Below are 13401 nucleotides of genomic sequence, written 5' to 3'. Positions count from 1 at the left end.
GCTACACAGATTTTATTTTCAGCAAACTTCAGTTTGGGCAGACCTCGGACCAGGTCTTTAGAAATCAGTTTGTTCAATAAAGATGAGCTTACATGCCCCAGCCTACGATGCCAGAGATCAACATTCTCATTTTGAGCACTAAGACATGTTAAGTCATCTCCATGAGACGTTTCTAAGTTTGCCACGTACATATTTTTACTTCTGTGTGCAGTGAGAATTACCTTGTTTGTAGTTAGACTCACCACAGTGCATTTCTCAGAAGTAAATTTGACCTCATTTCCTTTGTCACAGATTTGTGACACACTCAACAAACTGTACTTCAACCCATCCACATGATACACATTGTCAATTGAATCTTCAAGAGATCTTCCTACTTTGCCAACTCCCGAAATGTACCCCTTCTTACCATCACCAAAAGAGACACCTCCTCCTTGGAGTGTCTTGAGTGAGAGAAAGTTTTTTATATCACCAGTCATATGCTTAGAGCATCCACTGTCCATATACCAACATTGACTGCTGCTCCTCTCACTCACCTACACCAAGAATCGCTTGTTTAGCTTGGGAACCCATTTCAGCTTGAGTTCCCAGTAGGCAGACAAAGGAGTGATTAGATTATATTTATTCCAATATGGTAGATTTTGAAGCTTTCTAACATAGGACATAGGAGCAGGGACATATTTTTTCTTTGAAATTACTCTGATTTGTTGCATTTGACAGTAACTTTGAGGATTTTGTCCACTTAAGAGATTTTTCAAGTTCTTCCTTAAGTTTGACAATATCCTGTTCTAATTTGTTACTCTTTTCAAGCGACAGACCAAGTTTTTTCTCAGAGTTTTTCAATTTCTCTTGAATTTCAGCTTGCAAACCATTAGACATTCCATTCAATTTTTCAGCTTCTTCAGTAATCTGGTTCAACTGGTTCTTAAGTTCAGAGTTATTTGACTCTAGAGACACCATTCTTGACATTTTCTCTTCAAGTTTAACTTCATTTTCAGTTAAACTGTCAAGTTCAGCATTCATGGTGTCTCTTTCAGATGTTAACTCTATCACAGAACCAATCATGACTTTTGCCAAAGTTCTCAATTTTTTAAGAGAATATTTATCCAAGTCATTTTTCATATCTGGAAGAGTTACCTGATTGTCCTCTTCTTCATCTGTTGTGTGAGCCATGAGAGCAAACATTTCATTGAAGACAGTTTCCTCCTCATGTACAGAAACCATGGACACATCTTTTGGCTCATTAGAGTCTTCTGAATCACTTGAGGAATCACCCCATGCAGCAAGAGCCTTTTTGACAACCAAATCTGCAGCAGCTTTTCGATCTCTCTTGCCGAGTACCAGGTCCCTTCTATTCTCTTTGTCACTTCTTGGTTTTTGATGTTCTTTGCTTTCATTCTTGAGCAAAGGACACTCTCTGATGAAGTGCCCAGCTTTTCCACACTTGTAGCAAGTATCACCTTGAGCAGCATTTCGAGTACCATTTGTTCCTCTTTTATAAACTTTGTTTTTCCTCACAATTTTTTGAAATCTGCTGATGAGATATGCCATATCATCATCACTGGAATCTTCATCTGATTTGTACTTCAGCATCAATGACTTGTCCTTCTTGGCTTCTTTCTTCGATAAATTGTAATTTTGATTCATCTCGTGTGTCTTCAGATTACCAATCAAAGCATCCATAGTCAGCACCTTCAAATCCTTGGCTTCTGTAATGGCATCAACCATGCTCTCCCAAGACTTTGGAAGAATTCGAAGCACTTTTCTGACTTGTTTGGTCATGCTTATAGGTTCACCCAGACTTCGCAGCTCATTTGTAATGGAAGACAACTTGGTGAACATGTCATGTATTGTTTCTCCTTCCTTCATTTTGAAGTTCTCATATCGTGAGGTAAGCATGTCAATCTTAGATTCTTTGACTTGTTCATTTCCTTCATGTGCAGTCTTCAAGCAGTCCCAAATTTCCTTAGCAGACTCACAGGCTGACACTCTGTTGTACTCATCAGGTCCTATCCCACAGACAAGAAGAGTTTTAGCTTTGAAACCTTTTTCAATCTTTTTCTTGTCCACTTTGTCATATTTCTGCCTAGGCTTTGGAATAAGAATAGTCTTCTCTCCATCCTTTTCTTTCATTGTCGGAACAAATGGTCCATCCAGTACAATATCACATAACTCGCTGTCTTCAGCCATGAGGTAATCGTGTATTCTAACTTTCCACCAACTGTAGAAATTTCCATTGAAATGAGGAGGTCTGTTTGACGACTGACCTTCTTCGAGGTTAAGTGGAGCTGCCATTCTAGAGCAAATATCACTTCGTTGGTGTTGACCAAATAGATAGTGCCTGCTCTGATACCACTTGATAGAATATATGCCTTCACTTAACAAGTAATGGACCAGGTCCCTTACTACACTAATGAATAAAAACAGAAAGTTAAATGCAGCAAAATCAATACGATGATTTTACGTGGAAACCTCCTTGCTTAAGGGAGTAAAACCACGACCTGTCTCACAGGATTTTCAATCGTTTTCACTAATCTTCAAAAGCAAAATTAAAACACGATTACACCAAATGTAAGAAAGAGTTATCAATCTTACAGTTAAGCAATAGTCCTCTATTGCTTAACAAGCCTAAGTAGAAAACAATCTACCCACTAAGTTATCCCACCTGGACAACCTAGACTTTTAACACTACACATCGATTCCTTTATAGATTCAGGAATAGTTTACAGTTTAAGAACAAGAGAATGTATTCCTAAAAAACTAGACAAAAAGCTCCAGAGATTGCTGTTGTTCTTGGAATAATTTTGCCTTTGTTTTGTAGTAGCCTTTGCAAGAGTTTTTGAAAAGTTTTTATCAAGTTGCAAAAACTGCTCAAAAATGTTTAGGAAAGTGCCTTTTATGTGGATAGGTCACTTTCCTAAACCTCTTTGCCATTGGCTGGAAAAGTCACACTTTCTGACGTCATCGGGAAGTGTGCACCAACTTTCTGTACCGTCTCCAGCTGGCAGTCCACTGGCTCGTCATCATGAGAGCCCGGTTCCTCTACTAGGTCCCTGGGTTTGTTTTATCAGTAATACTCAAGTAAGAACCTGCAGTACTCAAGTAAGAAACTGGTACCTTTACAAGGTCCCTAAGTTTGTCAAATCATCAAAACTACAAATAACAATAGACATTCACAATATATTTTACTTGCTGCCTCATTAAAAACCTTTCTAGGAATATCTATGGGACAAAACCTCAAGTTTAGCAAGTAAGTCTAGTTTTGATTGAATTGTCTCTTGTCATTTTGGTCAATAACATCTTCATCAACATTCATCGACACATAAGGGTTCAAGATCATCATTGTCTTGCATAATGTTAAGTGCAACATTATATGTGAAAACATTATCAACTATGATTTTTGATCGATCTAAACTTATCCCATCACACATAGAGCTTATTGAAAGTTCTTTATTCACTTGAGTAGCGGGTTCACTGATCTCTTTTGGAATATCAGGACTAAACAGATCTTGAATCTCTTCGTGAGATTCTTTTGTAGTGTCATTTTTCATAAAAAAATTTCTAGGACTTTTATCCCTTAAACTCAATGGTTTGCCACGCTTCAAACGTGTTTGTAATTCAGAAGTCATGACACTTGTAGATGGTCCTTTTGAGACGTCAATTCGGATGGACACATTTATGCAGAAGTATGTGACTTTGTTATCCTTTTCAAATCAGTAATTGCGTCTGGCATTTGATTTGGTATGTTTTGCAAAAGGATGATCTTTTGGACCTCTTGTTCACACATAAGGAAATGTGAATCGAAATGAGATAATGATAAAACTTTCCATGCAATTTCAATTTTAAGTTCCTTTTTCTCTCCCCCTAATTGCGAAAAATTTATTTCATCGAATCGACAATCTGTAAATCTTGTAGTAAATAAATCTCCCGTCAATGGCTCAAGGTAGCGAATTATGAAGGGTGAATCGAATCTAATATATATGTCTAACCTTCTTTGATGGCCCGTCTTAGTGCGTTGCGGGGTGCTACTAACACATATATAGTACATCCAAAAGTTCGTAGATGAGCAATATTTGGTTCATGACCAAATAGTAATTGTGATGGAGAATATTTATTATAATTAGTCGGTCTGAGACGAACAAGTGATGTTGCATGTAAGATAACATGACCCCAAGCAGTAGTGGATAACTTACTTTTCATAAGTAGAAGTCTTGCTATCAATTGTAAGCGCTTAATAAATGACTCAGGAAGGCCACTTCAAGTATGAACATGAGCTATCGTATGTTCAACTTTTATCCCTATTAATAAGCAATAATCATTAAAAGCTTGGGATGTGAATTCTCTAGCATTATCAAGGCAAATCGCCTTAATGGGATATCTGGAAGGCACTCTTAATCGTATTATTTGTACCAATAATTTTGCAAATGCCTGGTTGCGAGATGACAAGAGGCACACATGAGACCATCTTGAAGATGCATCTATTAGTACCATATAATATCTAAACAACCCACTAGATGGGTGAATAGGTCCACAAATATTCTCATGTATACATTCTAAAAGTTAAGGGGATTCAATGTTAACCTTCATTGGTGATGGCGTAGTAATCAATTTGCCTTGATAATAAGCAGCACATGAAAATTCATCACACGTAAGAATCTTTAGGTTCTTTAATAGATGTCCATTTTGAGTTTTAATAATTCGTGTCATCATTATTGATCCAGGATGACCCATTCAGTCATGCCAAAACACAAAGTTTTTAAGTCAGTAAACTTCTGGTTTACGATAGAATGACTTTAACTGGCTTATTTTTACATAATATAAGCCAGAAGATAAAGTTAATAATTTCTCCAACACATATTTCTGGTTTGAGACAATCTTGGTAATGCCAAAATGCCAAGGTATTCGACATTCATTTTATTTATTGTATCAATATGATATTCATTTCGGCGAATATCTTTAAAACATAACAAGTTTCTTGGGGATTTAGAAGAAAACTATGCATTTTTTATAAAAAGTTTTGTCCCCTTAGGCAAGAATATGATAGCTTTTTCGGAGCCTTCTATTAAGTTCAATTAGTAGCATTTCCTTTTTTTCTAAGCAAGTGAGAGAAGTATTTCTCATTTTTGAATATGGCGTGCGTTGTTCTACTATCAATTATTCATGATTGATCATTGATCCAAATGAAGTTTGGGGCACATATATATTTTCTTCAAAAACAGATGTAAACAAAGTAATTAATATTACTATTAAACATGGTTATTACATTTATAAGGATTAGAAAAATACAAATATACCAACTAATACAAACAAACAGAAAAGAAAATTATCTAGATTATCATGGGATCATCACTGAAAGTTTTTCCTTTAGGGAATAGAAAAAAATCAGCTACATCTAGATGCATAGGCTCAACATTTGCTTCTGCGTTATATTCATCTTATGCACGATTCAACATTATTTTGAGAGATAAAGTTTGCTTCTGGATTAGTATCACCCTTTTTCAAGGATGCCTAATAGATCTGAACCAAGCGCTTAAATGATCGACCAGTATGTGACCAGTGCACCGTTCCTCCACATCTATGACATACACTTTCTGAAATTTTTCTTCTGTATCACTTCTTGTCTTTCGCCCTTCCTTTTATACTGTTGGTTACTTTTCAGTGCAAGACGACCATCATGGTTATAATTTATTTTACGACCACGACCATGATCTGAGCCACAACCACGATAGGAGCTACGACCTCTTTCTTGTTGGTGATAATTTGTCTGATTCACTTCAGGGAGTGGCATAGAACAAACAGATTGACTTTCATGATTTTTTTATCAAAAGATCGTTATGTCGTTCAGCACTAAGAAGATGTGAAAGTAATTTTATATATTTTTTGAAATTCATTTCTTGATATTTGCTGCAGGAACATATTCGAGGCAGAAAACGTGGAGTATGTTTTCTCAAGCTTATCATGTTCAGTGAAATCTTCTCCGCATAAATTTAACTGTGATATAATTCTATACAGTTATACTTTTAAAGTCTAATAATCTTAGATTAAACCAATCATGACGTGTCTGTGGAAGAATGACCAACTTCAGGTGGTCATATCTATCTTTTAAATTTTTCCACTGTACAAGGGGGTCTTTAATAGTGAGGTCTTGGATTTTCAATCCCTCATCAAGATGGTGACAGAGAAATATCATAGCTTTTGCACATTCTTGACTGGATGTCTTATATTATCTTTGATGGTTTCTACCAGACCAATTACATCCAGGTGGATTTCAGCATCTAGTATCCAAGATGAGTATCCTTTGCCCGATATATCCAACGCAATAAATTCAAGTTTAGAAATATTGGACGTTTTTTAGAAAAATAAAATTCTTACCCTTTTTACCTATTTAAAGTGGCTCAAGATGGCAGAGTCTCGTGCTGATAACGTGTTATAAAATAACTAGTTAACAAACTAATATTAATAAAGTAAATTAAAAATAAGAACAAACAAAGAAAGAGTATAATAATTTATTCCAAACTTTTCTTCACATTTCTCTGTGAAGAACACAATGGCAATTTTTAGCCAATAAGAAAATATAAACTAAACACTTGACCATTGATAAGTTATCATTTGTCCAAGTGATTACACCTTAAACATGTGTAACTCCACATGTCATCATATTAATATAATAAAGGATGACTCTTCAAGGATGACCCACATGACATCCATATACTTTTATAATACTTTTTTAATTGTAAAAGAAATATATAAATACTTGGACAAATAATAAAAATGAGTTAGGATAGAGAAATAAATTGTCATTTTTATTGTATCTTGCACAAAATAATTATTATCGTTATATTTTCTCAAGTTACCAACCGCAATTTAATTATATTTTTTCAAGGATAGTATGATTAGTGAATAAGGACAATGTTAATACATGAATAATTTGATTATGCTTATAATAATTTTATATCATGTGAATAGTAATTATCATGAAAAAATTAATAGCAATAAACAAATGAGAATCAAGAGTTGGGAAGGCAATTCATTGTTGGAACGAGGATGATGAAAGTCGTAGTAACAATTACTTCATTTTGTCATGATTCGCCACATTATTCATGTCATTTAAACGTCACATAGCATAAAATTGTCCATGTGGAAGACTTATATTGAAAGAACAATAGTCTTTGATGGAATATTTTAGAAATTTCAGGAGAATTCTATTGAAGATCTTAAGGTTGCATGGGTTTGCATGGAGTACTTGGAATCTTCTAGTTGTGTAGAGTGTTCTAGAATAAGAACTTGTACATAATTAATATTTGTAAATTAGCACCTAATGAGTAGTATAAATAGTGTGATACCTATTTGTAGTTACATGAACCATGTAAAAGCAATCTCCAAGCAATATAAAATCTTCTTAGCAATTCTGTTGTTTCTTTCTTTATTCTCTTAGCGATCTAATTTGAAAAGGATTATTTGAACTTTAAAAAACGTGAAAGCTCTGTGAGTAAGTTGTCAAGTGTCGCACGGAGTACTTAGTAAAAAGTCTAACTCTATAATAAAGTGGTATGAGAATCAGTTTTTACTAAAGGAATAATTAATGGGGGAGACATCAACGCTGCTAGCACCACCAATATCAAGCAGGATAGTGGAAAGAATCATATAAAGGGAAGGAAGAACCTTAAAAGTAACTAGGAATTGTTACTCGACCATACACCAAGCAAAACCCTAGCGTCTCCCCACTTTTGACCATTGAAACAAGTGATGATGAACATGGAGAGGATCTCATTGACATCACGCGCCGGAGTAAAGTGGATCGTAAGGGTTGACAGGGCAAGGCTAGCTATGGAGATCAAAGGAAAGCGCTTGAACGAGGTCGATAGAAATTTCAAGACTCTCGAGGGACTTCACCCTTGTGGAGAATGACAACATCCGAAAGGAGTTAGAAGGGCACCAACATGTAGAATATGGATCGCTTCTTTTGAGTGTTAGTTCATGGATGCATCTAGCACAATTGAAACCATGAGTCGAGATGAAATCACTGAACGAGGGGTTTGACGTTGGAGGATCGACATCGTTTGACAAAAATAAGGAGGCTAAGTTTGAGGCCTAAGACACCGATATTCAATGGTCTTCGTGACGCGCAGAAGGTGGAGAATTTTCTTTTACATTTGGAGGATTAATTCAAATGTAACAGGGTAAAGTACAACGAGAACAAGATCAACATTTTCGTGTTGTATCTCTCAGAGATGATCATGCTATGGTAGAGGCGCAAAGAGTCCGAGATAGGGAAGGGCTTTGCACCATTAACACTATGGAGAAACTCCGAGAAAATTTCAAGAAAGTCTTCTTTCCCAATAATGTCATCTATGAGGCAAGCACAAGTTTAGGGAGTTGAAGCAAACGAGCAACATACGAGCATACCTGAAGGAATATTTCACCACCCTCACACTTCATATTTCCAAAAGCATACGTGAAGGAATATTTCACCACCCTCACACTTCATATTTCCAACCCCACGGATGAAGATATCTTGACCAATGTTAAGGAGTTTAAATTGAAGAAGGAGACTCACTTAAATTAAAACTCTAAGTCAAAGAGAGTTCAAGTCAACAAGGAGTTTGAAGTGAAGAACAACATTCTGAATATTTGTGCTTAAATAGAAGCAAAGTCATTCATAATACTTGTGTACTTACATAGAAAAAAGAGCAATTAAGAAATTTATTTTGCAAGTGCTACCAGCAGATTAAAGGAACCCATCGAAGAACCTAAGTATTCTTTTTTTTTCAACTCATTTATTTCATCTAATTTATATATGTTCTATTTATTTGGCTTGGCTGGGTGGGATAGCTAAGCCATTTCTTTTTCTTTCAAATAGGGATGTGCATAAACACCAAAAACCGAGACATCTAACCAAATCAAATTATTTTGATATTTCAATTTTCGATTCGATATTTGATATACGTTCTTGTATTTTTTTGGTATTTTAATTTGGTTTTCGGTATGTAACTTTTGTGTTATTCGGTATTTTGATTTACCAAAATATATTATCTTGTAATATATATTAATATTATATTAATAACTAATGTTAAATAATAAGTACTATAATCTAAAATAAAAAGTAAAAGTATGTCAAATTTTTCAAACTTTTTATTTTTTCTTTTTTCACTTTACAGGAGACCATAGTTTCAAAGGCCAAAAGTGACCATTCCTCTTCCCACTTCCCCACGTCGACAGACTACATCAGCAACAATCCCACTTTCGAGCTTCAACAATCGACGACTAGCAGTAGCACGCAGCAGCAACTAGTCAACCAGCAGGCAATCGTAGCACACCAACCGACCTTCCCAATTTCCACACAGCTAGACGTCTGCCGACTTCTGGCGATCCCCGTCAGGTATTGTATTTCTTCTTCCATTTTAAGTTAAGAAGTTTCAAAATGAAAATTTCTTCTTTCATTTATTTTTCTTTCTAATTTTTGTTTTTGTTACTAGTTAGTGTGTGAATGTGAAATAATTTTTTATATATAGATGTTTGAACAAAATCAATTAAATAAGGGTGTGGCTGATCAAAGTCAAATAAGTATGGCTAGTTCTACGGATGATACACCTACTAATAGCAATGATGCGTCAATTGACACATAAAAAAAGAAGTGGATCCTAGATCTACTGTTTGGAAACATTTTGAATTTTTAGTTTTGAAAATGATGTATTAGTTAAAGTAAAGTGTTTTTCATTATAAACAATACTATGCTGCTAATACAACTAGAAATGGAACAAGTGGACTAAGACAACATTTGACTAACAGGTGTAAAGTGTATAAGCCCCCACCTGTTGCACCTGATATTCAAAAATTATTGAATATTCAAAGTAACAGTTCTTCAATGGAGACTTCAAAATTTGAGAAGAGGTAGCTAGGAGAGCTTAAGTTGAGATTATAAAAGCTACTTTTTAGTTTCTTGAAAATTAAGACTTTAAGATGTTTATGATTGAAGCCCAACATTTGTTTCATATCCACTCTCGTAGAACCATAACAATGGATTGTTATTAGAGCTATCAATATGTGCTAACTCACCCTATTTGAGCTAATCTATACATGCTTTGACATTTTATGGGTCAGCCCGGGCTAGCCCGTTTTTGGTGTGGGCTAGAAAACGATTGGTCAACCCACAAGTATGTGGGTTACAGGCTTGTCAGGCCAGTCCACTATTTGAAAAATTATATATATTTTTTAATTATTAAATTAAATTTTAAATTATGATTTGAAAATATTATTACAAATTGACAAAACAATATTACATGATGTTAATATTACTACTTGTTAATCAAATCTACAAATAAAGTTATCTTTATAATATTTATTAAGTTTTTTTTTCAAGTAAAAGCATAAATATCTAATTAGAAATATTAACCTACTTGTTTGAGTTTGGACTCGCTTTAATTTTAAATTTTAATAATATATTTTATTTTTTAATTAATTTTTATTGGCCCACAGGCCGACCCTACCTATATTTCTCAGGCCCACAAATCAACAGATTTATTTAAGCTGGGATAAAAAGTTATTTTCTTAAATGGACTCCAAAAATCTCAGTCCAATCCTATTTAATGCTGGATTAGGCCGGGTCGGCCCAACGGGTCTAGCCCATATTGACAACTCTAATTGTTATGAAGTATATGGTGAATTGAGAATGAATTTGAAAAAGTCTTTAAGAGAAATACAACCAAGAATTTGTCTCACAACAGACACATGGATTTTAGTGTAAAGAATCAATTATATGTGTTCGACTGCTCACTTTATTGATAGGAATTGGATGCTTGATAAAAGAATATTAATTTTTTGTCCTATCACTAGTCATAAAGATGAGCATTTGACTGAGTGTATTAGTAATTGTTTACTTGATTGGAAATTGAAAAATGTCTTTACTGTTACAGTTGATAATGTCTCTTCAAATAATATGTCAATTTTAAAGTTATCCAATAAATTAGATATGTGGGGAACTAATATGATGGAAACTAAGTATCTTCATGTGAAATGTATGTCTCACATACTTAATATAATTGTGCAAGATGGTTTGAAAAAAATTGGTCCTTCTATCAAACGAGTGAGACAAATGGTGAATATGTTGGATCATCTTCTTCAAGGACAAGAAACTTTTTGAAATGTGTTGAAATGCAAAATATATAGTGTGATAAAATGTTGTCTTTAGATGTGCCTAATAGGTGAAATTCACCTATTTGATGTTGGACACGATAGAGTTTGAGAAGTTTTTTGAGAGGTTTGATTTTTATGATGGTAATTTTAATTCTTTTTTTGCTACTGATGTTTGTGAAGATGGAAGTATTACAGGTTCAATTCAATATGAAGATTGGGCTAATGCGAGAAATATCACAAAGTTTCTTGAAAAAAGTTATGATCTCCTTTCAGGTTCACGGTATGTTACTTGTAATGTTCATTTTGAGGATATATGTGAACTTGATGATTATTTGAAAGTATGTATGATAAGTGATGATGTTTATTTGAGTAAAATGGCTTGAGGGATGAAATAAAAGTTCAAGAAATATTCGGTACTCTTGAAAAGATGAACAAAATATTTTTTATTGCTTCTGTTTTGAATCCTCACAATAAATTTGTGTATATTAATTTTGCTCTTGAAGAATTACTTGGTGAAGAAAGAAAAAGATAGTGCATAAGGAAGTAGAGACTTACTTAGCTTGAAGAATTTATTTGCGGTATATGTAAGTAAGTATGCAAAAGGTTCTAAAAATCAATCATCTTCATTTGACTTATCTACTTGTTGTCTTTCTCAAAATGTGAAAATAAAATCTCTGAGAACAAAGTTTTACATGAAGAAACAAAAGGAAGATTCTGGAAGTTTAGGTGTTAAACTTGAGTTGGATAGATATCTTCTTGAAGAGGATATGAGGATTTGATATTTTGACTTGGTGGAAAGTTAATTCTCCTAGATTTCGTATACTTTCATAGTTGGCTCGAGATTGTGTATTAGACATTCCTATATCGAGTGTGGCATCGGAATGTGCATTTAGCACCGGTGGTCGTATTCTTGATCCATTTAGAAAGTTCATTGACTCCCAAATGTGTGTAATGTCTTATTTGTATCCAAGATTAGTTTATACAAGAAACTAAGCCTATTTGTGTTGAAGAAAATTAGGAGTTTATTGAAAAAATTGAACTTGGTAAGATTTGTTATTTTTTTTTTGAAAAAATAAAATACTTATTGTGTTGTATGACATATTTGATTTTCTTATTTATAGAAATGACAAATAATGGAAGAAACTCTTACATTGTTTGATCTATGATTGGCTTGCAAATCTCAAGTATTTAATAGTGGTGAGTTCATTACGACATTTATTTAATCATATCATTTTTTAATCCTAAAAGTTGTATTCTAACATTTGATTTTATTTTAAAAGGTCCAAGAGTCGAGACAATGAAGAAAGATATAAAGTACCAACTTTTGTTAGTGTTTTTTGTAATCTTGTTGGCGCTTGAGTCTTGAAAGTAGTCTCGTGAAAGAAAGTCAAGAAACTACATTATCGCTCATTGTTGTTGTTTGTTATTGTTGACACTAGAAACTTGAAAGTGGTCTCATGGAAGAGGCTACATTGTTTGTTGCTCGTTATTTTTGTTTGTTATTGTTGGCACTTGAAACTTGAAAGTGATCTCGTGGAAGAGGCTACATTATTTGTTGCTCATTATTGTTGTTTGTTATTATTGGCACTTGAAACTTGAAAATGGTCTCGTGGAAGAAGCTATACTGATGCATTATTATTACTTGTTAGATTGTTATTATGTTGTTGTGTTAGTGAAAAAACATTTTCACTAATTTCTTTCACTGATTTATGCCTAGCCCTAAGATTGTTATTATGTTGTTGTGTTGGTGAAAAAACAACTTCACTGATTTATGCCTAGCCCTAAGGTTAAACACTTTGATTTTTTAACTTGTGCAAATTGCCTTTGCGTAGTGAAAGACAATTCTATTAGTTAAGATTGGCGTACTTTGCTTAGTGAAAGGCAATACTTGGATTGCCCCCAAATTGGCGTGTTGTATGATTTTGTGAGACAAATTGGCGTGTTTTATGATTTTGGATTGCACCATAAACAGTGGTTCTTCTTTATAAGGTCACACAACATATTTATTTGTTAGATTTTATATATAACTAGTTAACATATCCGCGCTTCGCGCGAATATTATTAGATTTATGAATAAATTTTTTTGTTTAAAATCTATTTGGTATATTGTCTTTAGAAACAGGTAAAGATAGAAAAATAATTTCATGAAAATTTTCTTTTTGTTTATGCGGCTGTAGTAAATTCTAAATTATATTTTAGGAGGGAGTTAAATTATACAGTGTTCATAAAAAAAATATTAATGATAAAAGTTACTCTAAATAAATTGATAAC

At 33.8% G+C, this 13401-nt stretch overlaps 1 protein-coding gene and 1 long non-coding RNA gene across 7 annotated transcripts; one reads left to right on the top strand and one right to left on the bottom strand.

Annotated features, from left to right (window-relative positions):
* Window positions 1-648: 648 nt before the first annotated feature.
* LOC138347614 (uncharacterized) lies at window positions 649-2292 on the bottom strand. The gene has a single exon (XM_069295916.1). It carries the CDS (start codon window positions 2290-2292, stop codon window positions 649-651), a length of 1644 nt encoding a protein of 547 aa, XP_069152017.1.
* A 6364-nt stretch (window positions 2293-8656) lies between these two features.
* LOC101263089 (uncharacterized) lies at window positions 8657-12732 on the top strand. 6 transcript variants are annotated; one of them, XR_003246003.2, is made up of 5 exons: window positions 8657-8751; window positions 9156-9376; window positions 11311-11410; window positions 12252-12327; window positions 12411-12732. It is a non-coding gene; the product is annotated as an uncharacterized lncRNA (long non-coding RNA). The 6 variants fall into 6 exon arrangements; XR_011220003.1 differs by having other exon boundaries at window positions 8666-8751; window positions 11326-11410; XR_011220002.1 differs by lacking the exon at window positions 8657-8751 and adding an exon at window positions 8816-8980 and having other exon boundaries at window positions 11326-11410.
* Window positions 12733-13401: the final 669 nt, after the last annotated feature.

Source organism: Solanum lycopersicum, chromosome 3 (assembly GCF_036512215.1).
Source record: "Solanum lycopersicum chromosome 3, SLM_r2.1".
Taxonomy (NCBI): Eukaryota; Viridiplantae; Streptophyta; class Magnoliopsida; order Solanales; family Solanaceae; genus Solanum; species Solanum lycopersicum.
The sequence above is the reverse complement of the archived record's forward strand: the minus strand, read 5'-3'. Positions and strand labels throughout refer to the sequence as shown.